Source organism: Hylobates moloch, unplaced genomic scaffold (assembly GCF_009828535.3).
Source record: "Hylobates moloch isolate HMO894 unplaced genomic scaffold, HMol_V3 SCAFFOLD_34, whole genome shotgun sequence".
Lineage (NCBI taxonomy): Eukaryota > Metazoa > Chordata > Mammalia > Primates > Hylobatidae > Hylobates > Hylobates moloch.
In genome coordinates, this window is record NW_026652309.1 from 2,663,620 (window position 1) to 2,690,337 (window position 26,718).

Sequence of the window (26,718 nt, forward strand, 5' to 3'; positions counted from 1 at the left end):
TTCTCCGTATTTATTAGGGAAGACCACAAAGGCATCCAACCACAGTTTGCGCTGCAGCCCGGCAGAACTAAGTCTTGGGCGCCGCGACGCCTTTCCTACGGAATCGGTCCTGGAAGGAAGACCATTTAAGGTATTTTCCTTCCATCATCATCCTTTTCTTAGGAGTTAAGAACCTGACCGTCATTCATCTCAAGCCCTCAAAACGCTTTACTATTCCTCCAAATCATTGTCATCCGAATAATTCAAGCCGGCGCAAAACGAGACACGCACACCAGGAAAAAAAAAAAAAGCAATTTCCAAGTCGGATGAGATTTTTTAAAGACATTTCACTTATCGGTTTTTCCTCCCAGGACTGGCGAGGAGAGCACGCCTTCCCTTCTGAAGGTGCGTTACCAGATTGCGGCCGTTTTTGTGCTGGGTCATCAGAGCAGATTCCCCTCCAGGTTACAGATTCTAAACTTAACTCCACCCGAGCTGAAAATGGCCGGAGCACGCCGCCTCGCCTCCCCTCCCCAAGGCTGCCGAAGCCGCCGGCCCCTGCCTCCTTTTCGACTGATCGTCCAAGGACTGGCGCCGGATCCAACACCTTTCCCCAGCTCTGTGCGTACCGCGCTCTTTGGAAACGAATTGTAAGTTATCCTGATGTTAGACGCGACACCCCTCTCCAGCCTGTTCCTTCTTCCACTTTACCTTTCCGCTTGCGACCATCTCTAGGGCCTCCAGAGGTCCTGCGCAAACAGCCCAGGACGTCTCCTGCTAAGCCGCATGCAGCCTGGCCACCCGACCAGCTGCGCCAAAAGCTTGGCAATACCCCGACGTGACCATGCCTGTGCGTTCAACCCTGGTAGCCCATAGGGGCACCCCCAAGGGTCCCCTTACCTCCTCTACCTTTCCCCCAAGTACTTTCCCTTAACCGCCCGCCGCCGGGAGAGGTCAGCTCCGGCGCGCGCGGGCAGGTGCGCAAGCTCTTTGAGGCGGTCTCTGTCCCGCGAGCGCCGGGAGGCGGGCTGTAGCGGCCAAGGCAGGCGCGCGGCAGCGGGGGGCACTGGCGCGGAGGTCCCGCGGCTTAATTGTCAGCTCTGGGACCTGGGCTCCCGGCTCTGAGCTGCTTAGGCGCCGCGCGCGCGTGACTTCCCTCCCGGGTGGTCAGTCTCCAGAGTTCTCGCCCATTCCATTCTGATTACTTTCCACACATTTCAACAGTGTCTCTACAGCGCGGCTGCTCTCACATCGTGAAAGTTGGCGTGCGCACCTCCGAACCACATTTTGGACACCTGAGAAGGCCAACTTATTTGAGACTAGTCTTTCTAGGAGGAAGAAAAGCGCGCAAAACAAGTGACTTACCAATGCCGTTTGGGTGTGCAGCTCCAAATCTGGGGTGCGTTCGGGATTCAGTCGCGTAGCCGGGGCACCAGCTCCGAGACCTCAGGTTGTCTCCAGCGGGACGCACGGGGTGCGCCCCGCCGTCCAACAAGCCTTTGGCCACCAGGGCGCCCCTGGCATCCTGGGAAGTTTGGGGGAGCCCTCGCCGCCTCACCCTGACCCCCGGTCCCGGGCTGGCCAGCTGAGCCTCGTCTCTTCCCACTCGCCCCTAACCTGCCTTTCCTTCTCACCTCCTTTCCGCCCGCGCCGCTCCCACACCGCCCTCAGGCTCCCCAGTTTAGCGGTGGGCAACTAACCTGAATCCATGAAAACAAGGAGAATCTGGACGGCGTCCTCCATTAGTGACGCCGGATGGGGATGGGTCCCTTTTTGGAAGGGGACTCCGGGGACGCGTCACGGCGGGTGGGCTTCTTCGGCTTGCAGCGGCGCCGCTGCTTCTCCTCCTTGGGCTTCTTAGACTCTTCGGGGTCCCTTGGATCTTTGTCCTCGGGCTTGAGCTCCTCCCCTTCTCTGGGGCTCTGGGGCTCCTGAGTGCTGGGCGGCGCGCGATTTGGGGAGGCGTCGGGGCTTCGCAACTTGAGAGCGTGCAGACGCTGGGTGAGGGACTGGCCGAAGGTGGAGTGCTTGGGCACCACCGGGCCGCGCTCGTCTTCCGGCTCGGTCTCGGGCTCAGTGGTGGGGGCGGTCTCAGGCTCGGTCTCGAAGTCGGTCTCGGACTCGATTTCGGACTCGGTCTCGCTCTCGGTCTGGTAGTCGAACTCTTCCTCGTACTCTAGGCACTCGGGGAGGGACAGCTCAAGGTCTGCCTCCTCGTGCTCGTAGTCAGATTCCGATTCGGGGGACTCAGGGAATACCTGGGCGCCGGAGCGGTGGTGGGCGTTAAGGAAGCTCCGGCGTTGGGCAGCCGCGCGCTGCTGGGCACGGGCGTTGGAGGTGGCAAGGGCGCGGAGGAGCGCGATGGAGCAGGAGAGCCAGAGGAGCGCGGTGGCTGCCCGGCGGCCTATGGGCGGGCACAGGTCGTTGTAATTATGGCGAGCTCGGCGCCACTGCTGAGCCCGGGACCTCCGATCCATCCTCTTAGGCGCACACCGAGAAGCCGGCCTGCCCTCTGGCTCTGCAGAGAGCGGCTCCGAAGCGCATTGGCTGCTGGAGCCGGGAAAGGTACACCCTGTGAGGTGAGAAGCTGGCCCGGAGGTCCCAGCCTCACCTCCTGTGAGAAGAAAAAGGGAAGCACCTACCTTCCTGACCACTTAAGAACTTTCTAAAGCTCCGCGCCTTGCTTGCGTCTCTGAGCAAGAAGAAGGGATGGGAAAAAAGGGGAAAGTTCTGTCTCCTCCCGGGCTCCTCTCGCTGAGTCTTAGATTCCGCAGCCTAAGACTCGAGAGAGGTGCCTCCGCCGGTCCTCTTGCCTGGGAGAGGACAGAGGAGACTGAGGCGAGGAGGGATGGGCAGTGAGGTTCTGCGAAGTTGCGCGCCCGGACTTCTGCCGGGCATGTGCAGTAAGGAGGTGGGGGCCACCTCCCCGCGAGCTGCGCGGTGGCGCCGAGCCTGTGGCGCAGACCCTAGTGGGCCGGCAGGTGGCAGGAGGGAACTTTGTTTGAAAGGATTTGGGCGAAGCGATGGGCGGGGGGCCTGGCGGGTGGCAAGGAGCAAGCGGCAAGCTAGCCCCAGGTCCAGTACTTGGGCAGGTGGGCGCAGGCTCCCGTGGGGTCGTGCCCCTCCCCAGTTTCCCCAGTTATTGGTGAAATAAACACAGCCTGGGAGCAGCTAAAAACCCAGAACTCCAAATAGCAAATATTCAGGGGAATGAGGGTCTATACACGAGTATTAAGACCCTAGCATTTTCCAATGGCTTAATAGTTTGAGGATGGTAACTTCGGGCAGCCATTAATCATGAAACTACCTTTAGCAGATCTGTTACAGTGACTAATTAGAGCAGTTTCCAAAAAATACGTGCCCAAACAGTCTGAATTGGCTAATTACCTCATCTTCTTCAACAAGGGCCTCCACGGTTGAGGTACTAGTTTGCAAGTCTGCAAGCCCATCTGAGGACTGCCCTGAGCTCGGTTGAGCTGAGAAGGTGGTGCTGGAAATGGACTGGAGCTGAGAGCATGGGTAAAGGGAAGTCTTTCCTGCGCTCTCAGTTCACACAACCACTTCTCTCCTGCGGGGCAGTTCAGGGTGACACGGGATCCTCACTGGAGGCCCCTTACAGCTATTTCCTAGATAAGTTGTTTTTTTTTTTTTTTTTTTTTTTTTTGAGACAGAATCTCGCTCTGTCACCCAAGCTGGAGTGCACTGATGTGATCTTGGGTCACTGCAACCTCTGCCTCCTGGCTTCAAGAGATTCTCCTACCTAAGCCTCCTGAGTAGCTGGGATTACAGGTGTGCACCACTACACTCGGCTAATTTTTGTAGTTTTAGTAGAGAGGGGGTTTTGCCATGTTGGCCAGGCTGGTTTCAAACTCCTGACCTCAAGTGATCCGCCCGCCTCGGCCTCCCAAAGTGCTGGAATTATGGGCGTGAGCCACCGTGCCCGGCTCCTAGCTAGGTTTTTAACAAAGGTAACTCAGCAATACTCATTGGGTGCCTTGCATGTGCCAAGCTGTGTTTTAGGTGCCGAAGGTAGAGTAGTGAACAACAAAAACAACGAAAGTGTTGCATTAAGGAAAGGATATTTTGGATTAATTTGCTGTTAATCAGGAGGTTGAATCAGTGAGAATCCCTCTGTACCCACCAACGTTGTTTAATCTAGCTTGAATTCCACATAAGAAAATGATTGGATCAGGGCTAGGGGGCGGCCAGACACCACTAGATTGTGTTGTTGAACTCTGCAAGGCTGAAGACTTGGAGTAAATAGTGCCGCTCTTTCTTGGCCCTAGAAAATCAAATGATGGCCTACGGGAGGAGATCCCTGCAGTGGGAGCTAACCTGGCTGCTGCTTTTGGAGCGTGCATGTCTTCAGTCTGGCCCTCCATGATGATTATGGAGTGCCTTTTTGGCCATAGTGACAAGTCCAAAGGTGGAAACAACTCAGAGCAAAGCCATCGTCCTAGAATCCATGGGAGTATCAAGAAGGTTGTTTCACTTAGGACACATGTCACGGGTTGTGTCCTTTTCTCCTTCTTGAGTCAGTATGGGGAATCTTAAAAAAAGAGGCTCTACCACTGGGTGGCCCACCAGGCCCTCCTGGTACTGGTACTTCTGCCTGGTGTCTGAAGAGTCAGTCAGGTACCCACAGCCATTCTCACCGTGATGGAACTTAACCTCACACCTTCAACACCACACCTGTATTAAAGCCACCAAGTGCCGAGTTCATACCCCAGTGAGAGACCAGCAACTGCTTTGGCTGTGCTGAGGTTTTCCTTTCTGCATCTTGGCTGTGTCTAGCTTGTATCTTGCACTCTGTGTTAGTTTGTAGCATTAAAATAGTGATTGGGCTGGGCATGGTGGCTCTCACCTATAATCCCAGCACTTTGGGAGGCCGAGGCGGGTGGGTCACTTGAGGCCAGGAGTTCGAGACCAGCCTGACCAACATGGTGAAACCCCGTCTCTACTAAAAATACAAAAATTAGCCAGGCATGTTGACACACGCCTGTAGTTCCAGCTACTCGGGTGGCTGAGCCACAAGAATTGCTTGAACCTGGGAGGTTAGTCTGATAAAGTAGGATTGATTTGTCAAACCCTACAAAAGGACAAATGTCTGTGTTCCAGTTGTGCCCTGCTCTACCACTTTTCCTGTGGAACTGCAAGGGTTTTATTATCACAGGTGCCTGCATGGCTGTAGTCACTGTGTGGATATTATCATGGGACACTGGACAGGGGCATTTAGAGCTGTATATTTCAAATCCTGATCTCTGCCTCTCAGTCCTGACTAATGGGGCACGATTCTAGAGGGTCTGCCTACACTGACCCACCCACTTTATTTCTTCTAATTAGCACAGCTCCATCGACAGCATATGGAACAGAAATATATTATCAAGCTGATATCAGGGCACGTTGGGGGAAAAATCAGGAATATATGGGTGCTAGTAAATGCCCTTTGAATGGAAACTAATGTCAGCTGTCAGCAATGAGGTGGATTATGATTCTTTAGTGTACATAAGAAAGTACTTCATTCTTCAGATGGAGTGCTTTTATGCCTATAAAGGAGATGGCAGCCCAGAGCTGATTCACTAATATAGATACACTGAGATTGCCTGCATTATTAAAAAATGTGCATTACATAATACATATTTTTGGACTAGATTCTGCATTAGCAATGCGCTTTCTTTGCAAGATGCATTTTAATCAGCAAACAAACATTTAACAAAACACTGCATTTTTGAGCCCCAGTCCTGTGTAGTTACAAATACATCTTAGTGTACATTCACCACAGCCTCTGGGAGGAAGGAGCGGGGGACTGCACTGAGATGCCATTCCATCTCACACTTAGTGCCGAGGTCGAGCAAATGGAGCCGTACGGAAGATGCTCTTTAAAATGCATCACGTGCATGACTTTAAAAATGCTTGCTGCAGAGTGAATTTCAAAAAGGAGCAAGTGGGCGATGAACGACCTCTGTTGTTACCAGGCTAAGGAACAAGGGGCTCTGTCTGTCTGCCGGTAAATAAAGTATGGGCATATATCACTTCCAGGGCTCTGCTGGAGGGAGGCTCCTAAACCAGTTGGACAGGAAAGTACAGTTCCCAGCTCACTACAGTATCATACAGTAAGCTTCTGATTCGGATAAATTGTGAAGAATATTATCTTTAGCTCCTTAAAGGATTTTCATGTGGAAGAGGCCTTAAGATTTATTATATATGGCTCTGGAGGGCAAAATTAGAACCTATCGGTGGTAGTTGTAGCAGAAAGCCTTCAGCACAACCCAAAGAAGAATCTGACATGGAGTGGGCTGTCAGAAAGTTGGCACTTTGTCAGAAGCAATGTGAAGTCAAAGGACAGGTGACCACACACTGGAGATGTTTTTCATGGTGTGCGTGAGCGAGTGGGATTGGAACTTGGTGCCCACCACAGTCTTACCAGGTTAGCCTCTGATTCCATTGAAGGCCCCTGTAGGCTGTGGGAGAAGGGTTTGGGGGCTCTACTGATGGACACGATCCTCCCCCCTCTACTTTTTACTATTTTGGAAGCATTGAAAGTGCAAGTGGCTCAGTGACAGGAAGGAATGTTGCGGTGGCAGTTTTAAGACAGGGCAAACAGATGTGTGCGACGGACCCAGTGGCCCGTGGAGGAGCTTTCCTCACCAAGGCAGGGCATGGAGGCTCTTTGCTCCACAACTCACCGCTTGTTGAAGCAAAGAAATTAGCCAAGTCCATCTGTTAATTACATTGGTTCTCTTTGCCTCCTCTCCTGGAGCTGTCTCGGAAATTACAAATGAAATTGGCTATTTAGCAATCATAAATTGAGCCACTTCTATGATCAAGACACTATTCCGGGCATTGTGGGGAGATCGAAGTAATTGAGGATGAGCAATTCCTGCCATCCAACAACACACACATTGATGTGAAGTGCCCCCAAATATTAAAACCAGATTGCTGACAGGTGTAGAGTAATACATTCCAGCCCAGATAGACAGGGAGGGAAGTTGAGTAACTGGTTAGAATCAGAGGTACAGTTCATCTTGTGATTTTCAGAAAGAGATGAGTCTTTACCTAGTCTGACTCTGAGATTTTCTTTTGATTTTTAAAAGCCCATGAGAATTGCTTTCAATCCACTTGTTTCTAACCATGTGTCTACCGTGTGCAAAGCCATGTGCTAGTGGCCCTGGGGGAGACAGATGAATCATGGGTTCTCAGAAGGCTTGCAGGCTATTGTCAGGGGTCCCATAGACATCAACGCATTTTCCAAGATGAAACTCAAGATAATGGATTGGTTCTGCCCTGCCTGGTGAGCGGGCATAATCACTCTTGAAGATATTTTTTGGATAATCATTGGAAAGGACTATTTTTGGAGATGAAGAGCTTTTCAAACTTTCCTTTGGATAGAAATGAATTCAGGGAGTTTGCAGCACTCCCCACCCCTCACTGTGGCAATCAGCCAGTAAGGCTCAACCCCGCCGAGAATTTGGTATTGGCCCCTCCTGCCTGTTCCCCAGAGAGGACCAGGTACAATGCAGAAGCATTTGGCTCGGTTCTCTAGGGTGCTATTTTGCTGCTATTCAGACTGCACTGATAGCAATTGGCTCTCACCAGTAGAAATGGTGAAAACCTCGAGCTCCTGATTTTGAGATTTGGGGGGAATGCCATCTAGAGCTAAAAGCAAACAATAGAGGGAAATAATCACCTTTTCACATGGCTGGTTTCTGTCCAGGCCATTGTTGGGATTACAATACTGTATTTGTGCCATTCGTTTTTAAAGGGAGTAGGATCAGAAAGGAGCCTTCGTTTTGTGCATAGAGATTGCTCGAGCTGTCTTCCCAGGAGCTCCCTTACTTTCTCTTCACTTCGTGCTCTGTTGAGCTTCTCCTACTGATACAGTGCCTATCTCCCTCTCTCTCCCTCTGCCACAGGAGGAGCAATTTCTAGACTCTTGATCCAACGGGAAGCATCTAGAAGCCTCCTTGCTCAGGCAAAGCATCAGTACCCAAGAGGGGTACAGGCCTCTTGGACGTGGTGTCTCATTTCTCTGCCGTGGCCCTGGAGCTTGGCATTCTGTGTTCTCCGGTTCAGCCCCTGGGCTCTGACACCCTGCCTTGCTTCGTCCTGAGCTCCGGCTGCATGCCCGGCCGGACCTACACTGAGCTTGTCTGGTTCTTTCCTGCAGCCAGCTGAGACATCATTGTCCCGGGACACCCCCAGTCTACGTGGTTCTGACCCCAGATGTCCACCTCTGCCCTGCCCACCAGCAGCCACGCCAGCCAGTGAGCTGTAGGTGAAAACACTGCTGATTGCAAAGGACCACTCAACTGTCAGGAAAGCTCTCAGCTCATAGCTTTGTCTTTTGTCCAGCTGTCCTGGACATCCTATCTTTCCTCTAGCCCCTAGCCCTGACAGAGAGCCTCAAAGTTGTTTTTGTCTTATCTGCTGAGGATCTGACTCACCCCATCAGACTTTTGGGAGGGAGAGAGCGAGCGCGCCTCGAGCCCAGAGGGGAGAAACCCTTAGTGGTGTCACGGTTTAGGCACACGCTCATAGAAATCCTTGCAGCTCGAGCTCTTCAAAATATGATTAGACCAATTTTACATGTCTAGTCACTGAGGCTGCAGTAGATTGGGACTATTTCTATATGTGCAAAGTGAAGTGGATAATTGAGGCAATTATCTTCAGGCAAATGAATCTGGGCACTGTAATCAGTCCATCCTGATAACTGGGGAGAAATCGGCGTCATTCACTGTAGCATTGCTTTGCGTTAAAGAGAATTCTAAGATATTTGTTTGTTATTTTCGCTTGGCTTCATTTTTCTAAAAGACAGTCCAGTGAAGATGAGGTCCTGCCTCATGCTGGTGTTAGGATGTGTGGCCCCCTTAGGTCTCAGTCAGGTGTGTGTGGGGTTGGTCTGGATGGGTTGATAATCAGATCAGTTCCCTAGCAGGGTGCATCCTTGGCTTCCTTGTGGTGGATACTTGGTTTCCACATCAGGGTTTTCTTTCCACTTCTTCCTTCCTTGTGTATGAGAACCCTGAGGTGTTGGATGGGTTGGTCTAGAAGGTCACCTCCACTGCTAGGATGGTAGGATTCCTAATAGGGCCCATGAGTGACATACATTGTGCATGATAAAATATCATGGAGCCAGGAGAATGAAAGAAGGGCCTCTTGACATCAGAAACGAGAACGCCCTGGAGGCTGGTGATTACTTCTGGACCCCCTCTTCCCCATCCATTGTTTCAGCTAAAAGTCATCACAAATTGGGAGTCCTTCCCTTTACTGGTCTAGAAGTTCCCTCAGGAAGCAGCCGTCACTTCTCTCCCAGCTCTTCACTGAGGAGGGAGGGAAGAGGAGCAAGAGAAGACTTTCTGGTCTTCCAAATAGCAGATTTGGTTTCAGGCATGTGAGGAGCCACATATAAAAAGAAAAGGCATTGAGGCATGTGAGATTTGACTTAAGTGGAGGAGAGCCTCGCCCTTAAGCAATAATCTGTGTATTTAGGGAGCCCACGGCCCAGCAAGAAGTCCAGCAGTGCCTCTTGAGTGCCTGGGCACCTGGTGGAGATGGTGCAGGGTCCCTGGCAAAAGAGCCTCTGGGACAGGAGTTGTAGCCACCAGCCTGTGTCACACACTCACACTCGCAATTAGAGGACAACGGGAATTTAATTAACTGCCAAAGTGTGCTTTTGACCGTAAGCATTCTAGGAATGAGGTGCTGTGTGGGGCTTGAGATGATCCTTGGAAAATACTTAAGGGGACGCTTGTTTTACGCTGTCAGGAAATCTTCATCTTGTCACTTTGTAAATTTCTGACCTTGCTCAGTTAGTTAGAAAAACAAAAACAAAAGCTTCCTGTCCACAACTGAGATAAGAGAGTTTTGCAAGACATCTCTCTGTCCTCGGAGCGTTGTGGCCTTCTGTGGGTTCTGTAGTTTTAATTGCTAGTGGTTTCATTCCTGCTCAGTTAGTGAAATTGTGGCATTTTCCCAGCATCTTAGCGTGACTGCTCTACAGCCTTAACAATGATGATTTTAGACTATATTTTAAGATCTGCTGGGGCAAATGCCTTCTCACTGCATAGTATCTCAGCATTCTCTGATGTTTTGTCCATTTATTTTTCTATATGAATTTAAGAACCATTTTTATCAAGTTTTATAAATGACCTTGGTGATATTTTGACTGGAATGGTGTTCAATTTATAAATTAAGTTGGGAAATATTGTCATCTTTTCTGCATTTAGTCTTAAGCCAGAAGTATGGCCTCTCAATCTGTTCAGGTCACTATTTCTCTCATTAAGGATTTGTGTTTTCTTCATGTAATTTTAATATATCCTATGTGAGTTTGATATATGAATATATATCATATATTTCCCAAGTATTTGATGCTTTTGTTGCATTGTGAGTGGGCTCTCTTTTTTTAATTATATTTTCAGGCCTCTTATTATGTATTTATAGAAATGGTATTGATTTTTGTACGTTTTTCTCATCTTCTGCCACTTTCAGAATTGGTTGGTTTATGAAGCAACCAGCAGCCTACTCAGGCAAATACTCAGAGAAGGTTTCTGGAGGATTTGGTAGAAGAGACTCCCTGATCAGGGAAAGAGTTGAACTAAGTCAGCGCTTCCCAAATGCCAGTCCACAGTGAAATGAGAAAACGAAAGATGTTGTAGTGGGGCTTTCATCAAGCTAAATTTATTCAGGGGAGGGACTTTTGATTTTGATTCTTGATTTTGAGGCTATATAAGCTTCCTGTCTTTTAGAATTTTAATGTCATTTCTTTCTAGAAGGATTGTCGATGATAATTAGGGGTTTTGTTTTGCTTTAAGATTTTAGAGTCTTTGAAAATAAATAAATCAGAAATGCTTGTAATAAATGAATGAATGAATGAATGAATAAATAAAACTGCTTGAATTCTACCCTCCCCAAAAGATTTTAGAATTTTTTTTTTTTTTTTGAGACAGCGTCTCGCTGTATCGCCCAGGCTGGAATGCAGTGGCTCGATCTCGGCTCCCTGCAAGCTCCGCCTCCCAGGTTCATGCCATTCTCCTGCCTCAGCCTCCCGAGTAGCTGGGACTACGGGCACCTGCCCCCACTCCCGGCTAATTTTGTTTCTGTATTTTTAGTAGAGACGAGGTTTCACCATGTTAGCCAGGATGGTCTCCATCTCCTGATCTCGTGATCTGCCCGCCTCGGCCTCCCAAAGTGCTGGGATTACAGGCGTGAGCCACTGCGCCCACTGATACTGTTTTTTAAATTTTGCTTTTATTTAGTTTCAGTGACTTTATCTAGCAGATAAAAAAAAAAAGCAAAACAGCTGGCAACCCGATGTAAGTGCCACACATTTCTTTTGAAATATTAGCGTGGTCTGGCCGGGCACAGTGGCTTACGCCACTGTGCATAGATTTTAGTCTAAAATCTCAAAATCTAGGAACCTCCAATTCGGTGTCCTTTGGGTTTTACAGTTGTGATATTTGGTAAATCTGGACTTCTTTTTATATTTTAAAATCATTTTTAGTTTATTCTTTTGGGTTCTTCTAGTTAGTAGTGCCAGTTAGATTGATGTTTTTGTTACTTATTTCGGCTTTCTCTGACTTCTTCATCCTTCGTCTGTGCCTTGCAGTGTCCCCGAAAGTGTGTAGGAGAGAGAAGGGTGAAATGGGGGCACCCTCGTTTTATATCTGTTTTTAAAGGGATTTTTCTCTAATGTCTTTTCTCTGACAGTATTTAGGTGGGCTTCAAAGGGAAAATAGATGGTATCTTATGAGAGGGCTCAACAGAAAGTTTGGAGGTGAGAAACCAGAAGCCAGATTTGGGACCACACAGGCCTGGATATGAATCTTGCCTCCTTCTGCTTGCTAGCTGACCAGTGACTATGCCTGGTGGCGGTGATGGTGCTGGTTATGATGGTGGTGATGGTAGTAGTGATGATGGTGATGGTGATGATGGTGATGTGGTGGTGGTGGTGATGGTGATGGTGGTGGTGGTGATGGTGATGTGGTGGTGGTGGTGATGGTGGTGGTGATGGTAGTAGTGATGGTGGTGAGGTGAGAGAGTGAGGGGGCAGGATTTTGAGGAACCCAGCCATGCAGAAAGAGCCTAAAATAAAGTTGGAGTTGGCAGTCCAGTTGAATTTTTTTTTTTTTAGTGGATTCTTAATGGAAAGCCTTAGAAGCTGTAGAGTTTGGTCTGCACAACTGCACTGAATGCCCATTCTAGGTCCTGTACTCTGCGAGGCACTAGGAATACAATGATGAATGCATGCAGTGAGGGGGATCTGGAAATAATGAGTCATCGTGCTAAGGAGGGTCTCATTACAACCTGAGCTAAGGACACTGGAAAAGAAACATGTTCTTTTGTTTTTTCCCCCTGACGAAACAGCAGAAGAAGCCACCCTATATTTGGGCAAGGTAGGGAATACTTTACTGAAAAAGTGATACGTGCACACTTGAGCTGAGAACTGAAGGGTGAGCATGTGGCAGCAGGGGGGTGGTGCAGTTCCAAGTTGAGGAGTAGCCAGAGGGTGGTGCAGTTCCAAGCGAGGAATAGTGTATTTGCCAGCCCTCTGGCGGAAAGGAGCTAAGCCTGTTAGGGAAACTCACAGGTCAGCAGAGCTGGAGGACAGAGATGAATCTGGAGGGCTGGGCAGGGATCTCTGGGCCCAACAGGTTAAAAGGCAGTCTTCCTGTTGTCTTGAACAGCCATAAACAATGGGAAGCCTTTCTCCTGATGGCCATGAGGAACCGAAATCAAGTTGTCTATTTTAAAGACCTCTCTGGCCACAGAGTAGGGGGTTGGAATTTGAGAGGAAGCTAGAGTTGATAGTAGCTGGGTCTAGGGAGGTGGTTGGTTTTAGAAATACATAAAGCTGAGGATAGCGAGAGTGGCTTTTAGAGTTATTTAGGAGAATGTCTTACAAGGCTTGGTGATAACAAGGATGTGGGGAATTGGCTGTGTCAGGATGACACCCAGGTGGAACTAGATGGAAGCTAATACTTTTCACTGAGCTGGAGAAGCAGGGAAAGAGGCCCAGGTGTGAGGTAGCAGGAGGCCATGAGTTCTGCCATGTTGAGTGGGGTGGTGGGGCCAGGAGCTCTGCCATGTTGAGTGGGGTGGTGGGGCCAGGAGTTCTGCCATGTTGAGTGGGGTGGTGGGGCCAGGAGTTCTGCCATGTTGAATGGGGTGGTGGGGCCAGGAGTTCTGCCTTTGGTCTGTTGAGAGCAAGGTGCCTTTAGGCTGCATGTGACAAGGTATCAAGACAAGGTATCAGACAGGTAGAAAGATGTTCTAGGTCTCGGGCACAGTGGAAAGGCTGTTATAAAAGCAGAAAAAGTCTAGCGCTAAGTGGGAGACAAGAGAGGAATACTCCAAATTGAGTTTCCAGCCAAAGTCATTATCAACAGGAGTCATCCTGGAGCTGGATGGCACTGGAGAGATCGAGTCTCAGCCCTTTTATTTTACAAGTAAGGAAACCGAGGCTTAGAGAGGTGGGACCGGCTGGTTAGTGGTAAAGCCACTCTTAGACTGAATTTTTCTAGTCCTAGTTCTATCCCTGAATTGTTTACTACAGCAAGCAGAGAATCTTCCCGTGGAGGTGGAACATGAGCCAAGGGCTCAGATGTCAGCCCCCTTGATATCAGATCTATTTTTTCTCGGCAGACAAATGGACAGTTCACAGCTTCACATTCTTTTCTTGATCACTTTAGAACTGACATTCCTCCAGCTCCTTATTAAAGAAAGAGCAAAGCAAGAGCTGGCTAGAAGTGGTTTGGAACGTAGAAATAGACTATACCATGTCTTTAGTTATCAGCCTGGCAAAGTCCACATGGCAGCCGGGAAGGGTTTGGCCAAGGCTAAAGCCGTATGACTTGGTGGCACTCTCTTTTTCTGTTAGTTGTTCCGAAAGCACCAGTTATTACTTAAAACTGGCCCCTAAAATAGGAGCATTAAGGTACAAGAAAGGCAAGTTCATTTTTCTCAAGATCCTTTTTCAAGATGTCTACACTGTGAAACTGATAACATATCAGCAGCTTCTTCCAGCCATGACTTCTTAACTTTAATGTTTAACTGCACATGCAATTATATGAATTACATGTATTATCTAATAGTTTTAAAATATTAGATAGAGCTAAGGCTAATGTCTGCTTTGATGACCCCGCACCAGCCACAGTTTTCATACGTCACCTCTCAAATCCCCCAGAGGTTACCAGCTTCACAAATAATGGGTTTCCATAGAGGATGTCATCTTGAAAAACACAAACATAGTTTCATGTGTTTCACTGGGCTTCACACTGCAGCCTTTTCATCTATCTGCATATCTTGGAGACCCTTTCCTGCTGGCTCCTGTAGGATTTGCCTTGTTCTATTTCACCATCACCTCATCGTCTGGGCTGAATAAAGACAGTCAGCAGTCACATCCCTGTCGACGTGCATTCAGCTCTTGCCACTTTGTCCCTGTTAGAAACTGCACTGCCGACCATGTCGCGGTACACACCTCCATGTAAATGTCACAAGTGTTTCTCTGGAGATGATATCAAGCAGTGGAGCTGCTGCTCATAGGCCAACACAGAGCCTTGGCTACATCGCACTTCTCTACGAGGCAACCAGTGTGTCCCCACCAGCAGTGCCTGAGTATTTGTCTCCCCTCCCCTGCTAGCACCACCCTCTTCTTTCTGGTAGAGGAGACAGTAAGACCTGTAGCATCCCCAGGCCCTCTATGAGTGAGGAGAGAGGTCTTGGAGCTGTCTTCCTGCCCTGCTTGTGGGGCTGGGTTTCTGAGGCCCATGACCTTGGCTTCATCAATATTTTCTCTAGCCTGTCAAGAGAAGAAGTTGAACTTCCGTGAAATATATCTCAGAAATTTGCCACAAGGAGAGGGCTAGGGAAAACCTAACTAAAATATGTTAGAAAAGAGAGGCCAAGTGTATCCCAGGTTCTGTGTCCAGTTTCTTTTAGTCCTTCATGAAGGTGACTGAGCTGTTTTAGAAATAACATAGTTCAGCCAGGTGCGGTGGCTCGCGCCTGTAATCCCAGCACTTTGGGAGGCCAAGGTGGGCAGATCACTTGAGGTCAGGAGTTCAAGACCAGCCTGGCAACATGATGAAACACCATCTCCACTAAAAATACAAAAAAAAAAAAAAAAAACAAAAACCCAGGCGTGGTGGCACACACCTGTAGTCCCAGCTACTCGGGAGACTGAGGCAGGAGAATTGCTTGAATCCAGGAGCCAGGATCATGCCACTATACTCCAGCCTGGGTGGCAGAGTGAGACTCTGTCTAAAAAAAGAAAAAAAAGAAAAGAAAGAAGTAACATAGTTCAAAATGCCATTGGAAAACTCTTAATAGTGCCCCAATTATAAACCATGCATCTCTCCCTCACCATCTGATCATTTTAAACCCAGATCCCCTCTGCTAATCCAGGATCTAAACAGTTTAAGCCGGGAATGGCCACAATTTAAAGAATGCTCTCCAGCCTTTGAAATTCAGGTCCCTGTTCCCCTTTGGCCCCAAACCCACCTCCTGCCCACTCGTTGTAGGCATAAAAGAGTTAATCATGGTGCATAACTAGGGTTACCATAACATTTGTCATCCACCTGGGACATTTTTATGCATGAAAGGCAGCACTAACCAGGGGGATGCTGGGATGACAGGGGCAGAGCAGGCTGTCTGGGCCCCCAGCCCTCCCGTCATGACAGTAGCAGTGTTGTTAATAGTAGTATGACAACACTGCAAAAAAATGTACATGCTCAGTCACATAACTATACAAATAATTAGTATTAATGTTATTATTATTAGCACTTTTAAAAGAGAAGTAACTTCCCTTCTCCCGCTATTTTTAAATAGACTTCAGTGTGCTGAAAGTTCTCCCATTGAGAGCACTTATGCAGTTGGGTGAACTATCTGCGTGAAAGTGACATTTGCTCATCTGTCTTTCTTGCTGAAGTCATCATCTAAAGGTAAGCAAAAGAGTGAGCTCAGGAGAAAGAAAATGGCGCACTCTCAGAGACCTTTCTTGGGGCTGCTGATTGAGAGACATGAGGCCTGTGGCCACCAGTTGTGGCTTTAAGCAGCAGCAGCAGTGGCAGGGACTCTGGGCTTCCACGCTCCCCTCTCGTCCATGCCGGGAGCACTGCAGCCTCTTCTAGCAGGGCTAGGATGCCCCACAGCTCTGGGCCTTGAACAGGGTAGGGGTCTGTTCAGACTGGGGGTTGCTGGCCTAGGGTTATGAGTGGCTTTTGTTGGCAGAGACTATAGTTAAAACTATCTAAGTGCAAAAGTACCTTAGAAATTAGAACAAAAATTCCACTCCCTTAGGAATATCGAGGTCATTTTTGCTCAGACTTCAATTATTTTCACACCACCTTCACGGTTTTTGCCATATTCCTATACTGAACTGCACTTCACAGTTCTCTCTAAATCAGCTATTTCTTTATGTAAAAACATTGGTTTTTAAAGGAAAGTTATACAACTGCTATTGAAGGATTACCAGTATCCCTGGCTTCTGGTTAAGTATTTTAAAAATACTCATGAAGACAAGTGCATGCTCTGGAAATGGCAGCGTGGCTGATGTCCCTCCAGGTGCAGCCCTGAGCACCTCCTTGATCCTGTCCCCATCCACCCAGTCTCTTCATTGACCTGAGAAACACTCATCTGGACTCTAGGAGAGATGGTGAGAGATGGTCTTGTATGGCACAAAGATTTCCCACCAAAGGGGACAAATGAGGTTTTGCTCCCAGTATCTGGTCAGGCGCCTCTTAGCTAAGGAGTGGTAGGAAGAGTTCTCATTCCAACCAGCGGAAGCCTGTTGAGTTTCAATGGGGCTGAATTACTTGGGGCACATTTTCTTCCCATGACATTTGTTGTCTAATAATAAGTCAACAGATGGAGTTGTCTTGATCTGCCTTTACCACGACATTTGCTCCCACTTCACATGTTTATGTTTGCAGATGCAGCCAAGAAACAGTCGGTAGAGCTGTGTCCCATGCCCCAGCGAGATGAGCCCGGGCACTTCTCACTTCCTGCTGGCACGCTGTGAAGCAGTGTTCCAGCCAGAAGGCCTCTCACAGAACCCATCCACTCACCTCTGTTCTCGCTCCCAGCTTTTCTGGGGATAGGGTGGGGGGAGCTGGGTCTGTTCTCCCATAGTGCTGTCTGTTCTTGACAGGATGCCAGAAAGTGCAATGCTCTCGTCATCAGTTCGAAAGCAGGCAAAACCAAGTAATGCATGCTTGATAAAATGTTTACAGTGAGCATATGATAAATTCAGCTTCTGCATTTGGTTTCTTCTGGCAGGGGAGACCACAAGGAGTGGGAGAAGGACATTCTGCTAGATGAAGTTCTTGGCTGCGTTCTTTCTTGAGTTGGGCTGCATAGGGTCACAGGGGTTGAATGATAGTATTTTTTTTTTTTTTTTTGAGATGGAGTCTCACTCTGTCGCCCAGGCTGGAGTGCAGTGGCGCAATCTCGGCTCACTGCAAACTCCGCCTCCCGGGTTCATGCCATTCTCCTGCCTCAGCCTCCCGAGTAGCTGGGACTGCAGGCGCCCGCCACCACGCCCGGCTATTTTTTTTGTATTTTTAGTAGAGACGGGGTTTCACCGTGTTATCCAGGATGGTCTCGATCTCCTGACCTCGTGATCCACCCGCCTCAGCCTCCCAAAGTGCTGGGATTACAGGCGTGAGCCACTGCACCCGGCCCGAATGATAGTATTTTTAAATACTAAATTTTAAAAGTATGTATTCGGACTGCCTCCATGGGTCAGTGGCATGGGACAGCTGAAACCAACCCAGGGCATTTGGGGGTGGGCCTGCTGTGCTGTGGCAGAAGGAGGTTGTTTTGAGGCTGAGCTGTTGCTGACCAGCGTGATGGGACTTTGCTCACCTTTCTTCTTTCTATACAAATTAAGAACCCTCAGAAGAGTTCTTAGCACATATTAGGCCCTCAGTAAATATTTGTTGAACAATTTTTCACATGTGTATTTTTAAACTTGTTGTTATGGAAATTTTCAAGCACACCAAGGCAGAGAGGAGGCCAGCGCAGCTGCGCTGCCCATCAGCTTCTGCTGCTCTGGTTTCCTCTGTCACCACACGTTTTCTTCTGGAGCCCTTCACAGCAAATCCCAGAAATCATAGTGTTTCACCCCTGGCAGTTTTGGACAGTAGAGTGGGTTCTTCCGTTCTGGATTTGTGGCTCTGATCCACCTAACAGTTCGTTCTTCATGGGTTCTTTTAGGATATGTTGAAGCCGACCTCTTCCTCCCCAAAGCCAGCATGTCAGGAAAATGAAGCCTTTCTCTGTATCTCCCTGTGGGGGGTTTCCTTGCTGCATAGGTGTGTACTTGGCTGCACATTTGTGCTGGGCATTGTGCTGGACCCATGTATCAATGATGAGAGAAGAAGCCTGTGGCCTGGGGCCTCCATGCAAATGCAGGCTGATGGCATGCTTAGGGGAGTGGACCCTTGTTTCTGTGAGCATTAGGAGTGTTCTAAAGCGACCACCCATCTTTTGAGCTCCCTTTCACGACTCCCAAGTTGATTATTGGTGATTTCCCCCATTGCCAAGTCAGAGTGGACATTTTCAGCAGACAGTACCCCAGCGGACTGCAGCTCTGCCCCTTCTGACAGACGGCACATTGGGAACATGCAGAGCCCACATCCAGGGTGATGGCAGTTGTCACCATCCATGTGGAAAGACCTGGCCCCGGCCAGCTGCTGGGCCTCTTTGCACCGTATTAATAGCAGGGCCATGGGGCCCACTGGGGTCGGGAGACGGGGGGAGGGAGGACAGCTGTGGCGGACATCACCGCATGCTCCAGGCATGTGCGCCCGTCTCCTAGTCAGGGAGATACAGGCATACAGATGGCCACACCTTGACCTGCCTCTCCAAAGCCCCCCAAGCCCCTGCCAGCCTTCTCCTTGTAGGGGCAGGAATTGGCTCGCACTGATGACCCATTTGACAAAGGAGCCAAATTAAGAATGGCATGATTGGAATAGAGGGTTCCAGTGGCCCCGTGTTCAGGGTCAGTTTATGCTTTTATTGGACGCACAGGCATGGGGGCCGAATGAGGCAGTGGTATTTAAACAGCTGGGGATATTGGGTTCTATATGCCAAGGCTGGACAGATATTTTTAAATGTCACAGGCCAAATGGAAGCTCAGTTGGCAGCAGGATGGAGGAGCAGGGGGATTTGGAGGCCACTGCCTTGCCGTGGCTAGATATGGCCAGGAGAGCTGAGGAGGATTAAGGCCTGGGAAGAAGCCAGCCTGGGAAGTGCCCATGAAGAGGGAGCAGGAAGGATCATATGAGGAAACAGTAGGCGCCAGGGGTGGCGGGCAGGCAAGAGCGCAGGTGCTGGGGCCAGGGGCGGACAGAACTGTGTGAAAGCACCAAGGACAGGGCCAGAGGAGCCAGGTCAGAGCCCAGCCCTAGCTTGGGAATGCATAGGGAGCAGAGCTGGTGGTTCAGGGCCCTGTTCTGGCATCAGAGAAATGTGAGTGCTAACCTCAGCACCCTACTTTCCACCCTGGGGCCTTGAGGTGACTTATTTATCTGCCAAGGCAGTTTCCTGACTTCAGGGAAGGGGCCAGGAGAGGATTAAGTAAGAACAAGCAGCACCTGATACTCAGAAAAGTGTCCCTAAATGATCGCCGCCTTTATTAATAGTACAAATTAATGGGTGACCAGCCTCCATTATGGGATGGAGCTGGAAGCTGCTTTCCAGGCCTGCTCTCACCCAGAGACACGGTGTGTTTCGACCACATAGGAGTTCTTTTAAGGATGAATGATGATGACTGCCAATGGTTAGGTGTCAGCAGATTTTACAGAAGCCTTTGGCCATTTGACTTCTGGTCTAGTGGAGCCTCTAGTTTTCTGGGGCCTGCTTCTTCCTGTCCATAGACAACCGTAGCTGGGGTGCGGCTGCCCCCTGTCGGCCAGCAGCACGCGCACCCCTGTGCCTGCCACCACCTGTGCCTGTCACTCATCTCTGAGTGGGGCCTGGCCTCCTTAGGCATTTGCACTTGCTCTCCCTGCAGTAAAGTGGAGCTATTATTATCTTATAAGAAAAAAGGGTCATCATCAGAATTGGGCAGGGACCCAGCAACTGAGTTCTGGCCGGGGCCTCCTTGCCTTTGCTGTGACATTGGTCTGGAAGACCTGGGCTGATGGATGAGCATTGAATGGCTGGGCCTGGGGAGCCATCATGGCTGCCTGCTTTCCTCCTGGTGGGCCCCTTAGTAAGCTGAGCAGGAACACAAAATGGCTAGGGCAGTTACCGTGGCCACCTAACATCTGTGCGTCCCTTGGCCTCCCTCATTCTCGTCGGGGATAGGGATGACTTAGGAAAGCCAGAGGAGGCCCAGGCTGCTGTGAAACCTGGGCCTTGCTTTTCAGCACAAGGATTTCAAGAGGAGAGGAGGTGGGGGAGGAGGGGAGTTTCTGTTGGGGCTGTTGTGGGCCTCAGGCAGCCCCTGAGTTAATCCCTATTCGTATTCAGAATTCCCTCCTTTTCCTTAGTGGGTCAGAGTTCTCTCTTGCTCATCCAGGCCTCAGAGAAGAATCCATGGTAGTCGTGACCACAGCTAGGCCTTAACTGCTTCAGGGCCATGTACATGAAGGCTCAGAAGATCCCCTCATCTTCTGAAGAAGTGTGAGTCTCCTCCCGTAGGCTTCCAAGGGACGCTAGGGTTAGCCGTACTTGCACAGCCTGCCCCACGCTCAGGCTTCTTGGCACAGAGAAGCCCTTCCTCTTGCTGATTTATGGTGCCTACCATGTTCTAGGCATTAGAGAAATGCATTAATTTACTCTTCATAGCAAACTTATGGGAAAACTGAGGTACACACAGGTCAAGTAGCTTGCCCAAGGCCACACAGCAGGAAAGTCGTGGGGTCTGGATTTGAACTCCAGTGGTTGGACGGGCTCCAGAGGTCACCTTTCAAACCACGGCCCTCAAATGCTGCCTGGAAAATGATGGAGCTGATGGAGGGGTCCGAGGTGATGGCTCTGGTGAGTCGGGAGCCTGCCAAGTCACAGGAGCACACTGGACAGAGGGGACAGCCAGTGGAAGGGCCCTGAGGTGGGAAAGAGCTGGCCGTGAGCTGTAGGGAAACAGGAAACCAGTCTGGCTGCAGGAAGTGAGCAGGGGCCAGGGAAGGAGCTGGGGTAGCTGAGGAGGCAGCACCATAAGGGCAGCCCATGGCCATGGCACTGGGGTCTGATTCCAAGTGCAGTGGGAAGCCCTGACCTTCTGCTGGCTTGAAGGTCTCCCTGACTAGGAGATGGGATTCTTGTGGCAAGAAGAGAGCAGGGAGAGCAGGAGCTGAGCTGCCCCACATTGGGTAGCTGGGGTCTTTTCACTGAAGGGGATCTGATATGGTTTGGCTCTGTGTCCCCACCCAGATCTCATCTTGAATTGTAACTCTCACAATTCCCACGTGTCATGGTAGGAACTGGATGGGAGGTGATTGAAGTATGGGGGTGGGTCTTTCCTGTGCTGTTCTCATGATAGCAAGTCTCATGAGATCTGATGGTTTTAAAAAACGGGAGTTTGCCTGCACAAGCTCTCTCTCTCTTTGCCTGCTGCCATCCATGTAAGATGTGACTTGCTCCTCCTTGCCTTCCACCGTGATTGTGGGGCTTCCCCAGCCACATGGAGCTGTAAGTCCAATTAAACCTCTTTCTTTTGTAAATTGCCCAGTCTCAGGTTTGTTTTTATCAGCAGTGTGAAAACAGACTAACACAGGGTCCATCTGGGAGAGGCTGCCTTTCTCTGAGGCCTCTTGCTTGGCAGTGTAGAGAAGGTTCACTAGTGCTTCTGGAATCTTCCTTGGCCCTTTGGGACTCAGCCTATAGTCAGAGCTGGTTCCTTAGGCCTTAGATGGGGCACCCTTGGAGAGCTCCCTGGGGTAGGTGTCCAGGTGCCATGTATGGCTCTGGTTACTCTGGTGCCTCCCTCCCTTCGTCTACGTGGTGCTTCTGGAGGGCTCGGCTCAGCCTCATCTTGGCAGCTGGGCCAGGAGGCAGGGCTTTGTGGGTTTCCCGTGTGTATTTCTTGACAGGGAGAAAATGAGCCTCACCTGTGCGTCTCAGTGGTCAGCATCTAAGGCCGCATCTCCAGTTCCATGACAAAAACACCAGGTCAGGTGCATGGGTGGCTGGCGCTCACCATGGTAACACCATGAAGGCATCTCTTTGCCATTCCTGGTGCCCCCACTGGAGCGGGCATCTGAACTCTGGTGATGGAGAACCTGGGGGCTCTGGTGGGGCACAGTGCCCAAGCCCCTCCCCACTAGATGGCACAGCTGCAGTGACAGTACGGACAAGCATTCAGCACCCCTTTTCCGGGAGGGTCACCTGCGGCGGGGTGCGAGGACCCCTTTGCGCTGGGCACCTGTTGGACCTGAGTCCGGGTCCCAGCTGTTCTACCTCACGCTGAGGTCGTGGTCACCTGTGTGGGTCTGGGTTTCTTGTCCGTGACAAAGGTTGGGACCAGAGGTAGATGGGTTCGCCTGCTCTATTGTTTCATGATGGAAACAATCCTGGTTGGTTGCCTGGTTTTTGCTTGGGTTCCCATTCCTTGCCCCGGCCCTACAGGATCAGTGGAGCACCATAGCCCTGCGTCCTTTCTCTGGCCAGCCAGAGGGCTTCAGAAAAGGCTTATCTAAGCCTGACCTCTTGCCCTCTGTTCTTGAGGGCCCTGAAGAAGTTGACTCTGGCAGATGGCTTGTCTCAGATCACACACAAAGGCCTTGGAGATTGGCACTCCACACCCATTTCATTGAAACCTGCTCTCCCCCCATCAGAAAAAGGGCCATGTTATCAAAACCATAACTGCTTCTCTCTTAAATCAACAATAAACAACAGCCTAAAGATTGCCCATAAAAGTAAGTTCCACTGATGGCTGTTCGGGCCGTTGGAAGCAAGATATCAAGTTGGAGTGTGATCATGGGAGATTACGCCGCAGGTGAGTGTGTGTGCGCCTGGTTTCATTTCTATTGTTAATCCTTTGCCCTGTTTTTCTCTTTCTTTTTATCCTGAACCTGTCTGCTCCCAAGGGTCCCTGTCTGCTTCCAAGGGTCCCTGGAACCTTCTGCAGCTGTGCCTCTCCAGAGCTCCGCCTCATTAGTGCCACGTTCCTGAAAAGCATGGTACTTCAACCTCTTCTAGATGGGAGTTAACCTTTGCCCTGTGAATGAAAGGTTTGATAAGCAAACAGAGTTTGGTGAACAAGATCCTTGTGGAGGTAAGAGCTGATCTCTGACGTCCACTGGGACCTGGCTGCTCTGCAGGTTTCCGTATCACATCTTCTGCACATGTCTATTAGAATTGGAGTTGGGGCGTATCTAGTTTTGAATAAAGGCCCAGCAGGCCCTCTCAGATGCACCCTGTCAGACTGAGCATACTGTGGATTCTTTAGAAATGGCCTGACTCATTCTTGTTGGTGACCACACCACCCACAGGCACCTAAAATGAAAGGATTTTTGTTAGCTGGTTACCACCAAACCACCTCAGGCAATACGTGGGAGACTCCAAACCAGCTGCTGTTAAAAAAAAAAAAAAAGAGGCAGCAGAGCAGTCATAGAACAGACCCTTCTTACTGCTACAAGAAGATCCCATGGAATGCAGGCAGCCGCAGGTTTATCCACATGTGCTCTGTGTATCTGGAGCTGCTAGGCTGGTTAGATTTGTGGTCTTCTTCCTCCTGAGGAGGACCCTAGAGAGAGCCAGCCTGAGCCCTCACCATTGTTCCTTCCCGAGCAGCACTCACAGAATGATCCTCTAAGACCTCCCCTCCAGCCCTAGCTGGGTTCCTAATTTTCCAGCTACTTAATATCTTCTTTATGTCTCAGTGAATGTTCCCAGGCAGAGTGGCCAGACAGACTCATACTGACAGTTCTCATCGGCCAGTCCCATCCTCCTAAAGATCTCCAGAATCAGCCACATGGACCCGATGCTAGAGGCCTGTCAGCATTGGGGGACCCGGGAGAAGCAGCTCAGGTCTTCAGCAGAAGCAGGGCGGTTCTCCCAGTGGTTTTCCTTGACTGTGAGGAACTAGCCTGCCACTTTGCTCAGGAGTGAGCTGCTGGCTCCCCTTTGATGTGTTGCGTCTGTTCAGAACCAGGCAGGGGTGCTTCACCGCGGCAGCACTTGAGTTAGGCAGTGGTTCATGGACTCTTCTCCCAGGGCCCCACACAAAACATTGTTAGCACAGACCTGCCACTCAGATCAAGGTGGCCAGCAGAGCCGTCAGAGAATAGCCTTCAGAAGATGAATGGCAAGGCCAGCCGGCAGCACGTGAGGCCAAGGCAGAGACGCAATGAACTGTGCCATGGCGCCCCGAGCCTGCCGCCAAGGCCGCCTTGGAGCTGAGATGGAGGCGGGGTGGCTGAGAGACGAGTTTGATGTGCATGTTTGGGAAGAGGGCTCCATGGAAAGTGCTGTAGGGGCCTTGGCTGGGGACCACGTGAGCCCTTGTGCGGAGAGGGCCTGTGTCTGTGGATCTGGGGTCCACCACAGGCCACTGAGATGGGACAGGGCTGGGAGGGTTGAGGAGGGGAGATCCTGAGTGAAATTGTGAAATCGGGCCCAGCCTCATGTGGAAGGTGAGGAGAAAGGACCCTTCCGGAGGGCCCCCCCTCAATCCTGTTGTGCCTAATTCAGAGGGTTGGGTGGAGGCTCTCCTGAAGGGCTCTGAAGAGTGCTGCACCCACAGCTGTGTGCCAGGAGTGGAGACAGGACGGTCGATACAAGAGGGGCCCCTGTCATGTCAGCGGCTGGGTCCCCTGGGGCGGCCGGGCACTGGGGAATGGTGACCTCGCCGTGCCGCGCCTCTGCCACAGTCTCCCATGGGTCCCCACTGCCAAGAGTTTCACCCACCTCCCAGCCTCAGCCATGAGCACCCGCCGGATGCGGTGCCACCCACCCCGGTGCCCGCTCCCCTTCCGGACGCTGTCTCCACCCTCAACTGCCGCCCCCTCGGGAAAGCCCCTGCTCCTTCCCGACCTCACAGCATGCCGGGTCTGGGGCTTCTGCTGGGCGGCTTACCTGTTTTCCACCCCCGCTAGACTGGGAGCTCCAGGGCAAGGCCGTAGCTGCCTTGCGGATTGTTACGTTGTCCAGCTTGTCTCCAAACGTGATACCCAGCAGGCGCCTAATAAACTTGTGTAGAAAGAGTGATGGATGTTTGCTCTTTTATTTATTCTTCACAAAGCCCAGCTCTGCCTGCTAGAGTCCTCGAAGCAAGTGTGCAGTGTCTGACGGTCTTGGGTTGCTTCTGACTCATGGTGGCTGCTTGGGGGTCATGCTGGAAACATGGCACCCTCAACTCCTGCGTGGAACCAGTTGTCCCCACTGTGATTCCTCTTGCTGCGGCTGGCCCTGCCTTCGTGGCATTAGCGCAGCAGGGAGTTGCAGGCTCACTGTCTTAACGCCTGTCTCCCCCACCAGACTAAACCCTAAAGGGCAGAACTCTCTCATACACTCAGGACGGAGCAGGTCTCAGGTTATTGCCGGACGGACCAATGGATGAGTGGATGGACAGAGCAAAAAGATGAAAAGACAGGAAGGCAACTGGGGTGTGACAGGCAGGGTGGCCTGACCCTCCCTGTGTGGACAAGGCTTGGTGGGAGGTGCTGGGCATGGCTAGGAGGACTTGGGATGCAAGGTGTCCCCACAGCTGTCCTGAGGGCAGAAGCAAGGGTGAGCCTCCCTCCAGCTAGAGCTGGCAGAGTCTCCAAAATAGAGTCAGGACCTGCAGGAGCAGTGGCCCTTCCCAGTGCAAGAACGCCACTCAGAGTTGAAAGTTCTGGGGTCTCAGGGACCCCTGAAGTCCATTCTTGAGCCCTTCCCCTGGCTGTGGCCTCCCCTTAGGCAGGGGAAAGGGGGCCAGTGGGGAGCTTCCCCAGGGGCCTCTCTGCAGGAGGCCGCTGGCCACACGGTGGCTCGCGCTGGGCGCTGTCAGCAGAGGTGCCTGGATCCAGACCCTGGTGGAGACAGCAGGCCAGGAAACCAGTGGCCCCACCGCCCCCACTGGGGCCCCATAAGTTACACCAGCCAGGCCCCACAGCTGAGGTACCAGGCAGAAAAGGCCTTGGTGAATGGGGCAAGAGGCCAGGGGCGATGGGGAAGGCCAGGAAGAGAGCAGAGAGGCCTTCACTCACAAGCAAGTGCACGCCCCAGGGGTGCAGGCCTTGGGATACAGCTTGGGGTGGGGGTATGGGGGGCTCCCTGCTTGTTCCCGCTAAGGCTGGCACCCCAGCCCTCTCTTTTGGGTGTCCTCCATGCCTGGGCTGTGCCGTAGCACAGTTCATGGGAGCCTCGCCCCCAGGCCCTGCAGCCCTCACTGCCCCCAGCCCTGCTGCAGGGTTGGCCTCCCTTCTGTCACCCCACCTGCCGCTCGCCCCTCTGTCTCGGGAAAACCCACTGTGATTCCCTTCCAAGGTTGACCTGCCTTCTGGTGGCTTCTGCCCCATTCCAGCTCCCCTTTCCCCATGGGATCATTAGACACCAATCCCTCCCGAGGGCCCAGCCATGTGGGGGTGGAACAGGGCAGTCACAGAAGAGGGAAGAGCCCTTTCTGCATGGAGCTTGCTTCTGGAGGGGAGAGAAAGACCACCAACAGGAAGTGGGTGGGCTGCATCGTGTGTGGAAAAGCGGCACGCTGGGGCCAATGAAGCGGGTCAGGGGAGCAGCAGAGGTTCTCCCAGGCTTCCCTCCTGCGGCATCTGTGCACCCCAGGCCTTCACCCCAGCACTGCTGACC

General features: G+C 51.0%; 2 protein-coding genes and 1 long non-coding RNA gene across 4 annotated transcripts in view; 1 reads left to right on the forward strand and 2 right to left on the reverse strand.

Moving 5' to 3' along the window:
* The window catches only part of LOC116463361 (neuroendocrine secretory protein 55), a 64,982-nt gene extending 62,497 nt beyond the window's left edge, over positions 1 to 2,485 (reverse strand). Inside the window, exon 1 of the mRNA XM_058434604.1 lies at positions 1,680 to 2,485. Within this exon, the coding sequence (XP_058290587.1) occupies positions 1,722 to 2,456 (735 nt within the window). The 5' untranslated portion in view covers positions 2,457 to 2,485 and the 3' untranslated portion in view covers positions 1,680 to 1,721. The remainder of the gene's footprint in view (positions 1 to 1,679) is intronic.
* LOC116463360 (guanine nucleotide-binding protein G(s) subunit alpha) overlaps positions 1 to 2,814 on the reverse strand; it is a 76,137-nt gene extending 73,323 nt beyond the window's left edge. Inside the window, exon 1 of the mRNA XM_032146436.2 lies at positions 1,680 to 2,814. Within this exon, the coding sequence (XP_032002327.1) occupies positions 1,680 to 1,722 (43 nt within the window). The 5' untranslated portion in view covers positions 1,723 to 2,814. The remainder of the gene's footprint in view (positions 1 to 1,679) is intronic.
* LOC131382504 (uncharacterized) lies at positions 18 to 23,348 on the forward strand. 2 transcript variants are annotated; one of them, XR_009212033.1, is made up of 3 exons: positions 18 to 130; positions 351 to 629; positions 23,013 to 23,348. It is a non-coding gene; the product is annotated as an uncharacterized LOC131382504 (long non-coding RNA). The 2 variants fall into 2 exon arrangements; XR_009212032.1 differs by lacking the exons at positions 18 to 130; positions 351 to 629 and adding an exon at positions 15,820 to 15,917.
* The last annotated feature ends 3,370 nt before the right edge of the window (positions 23,349 to 26,718 follow it).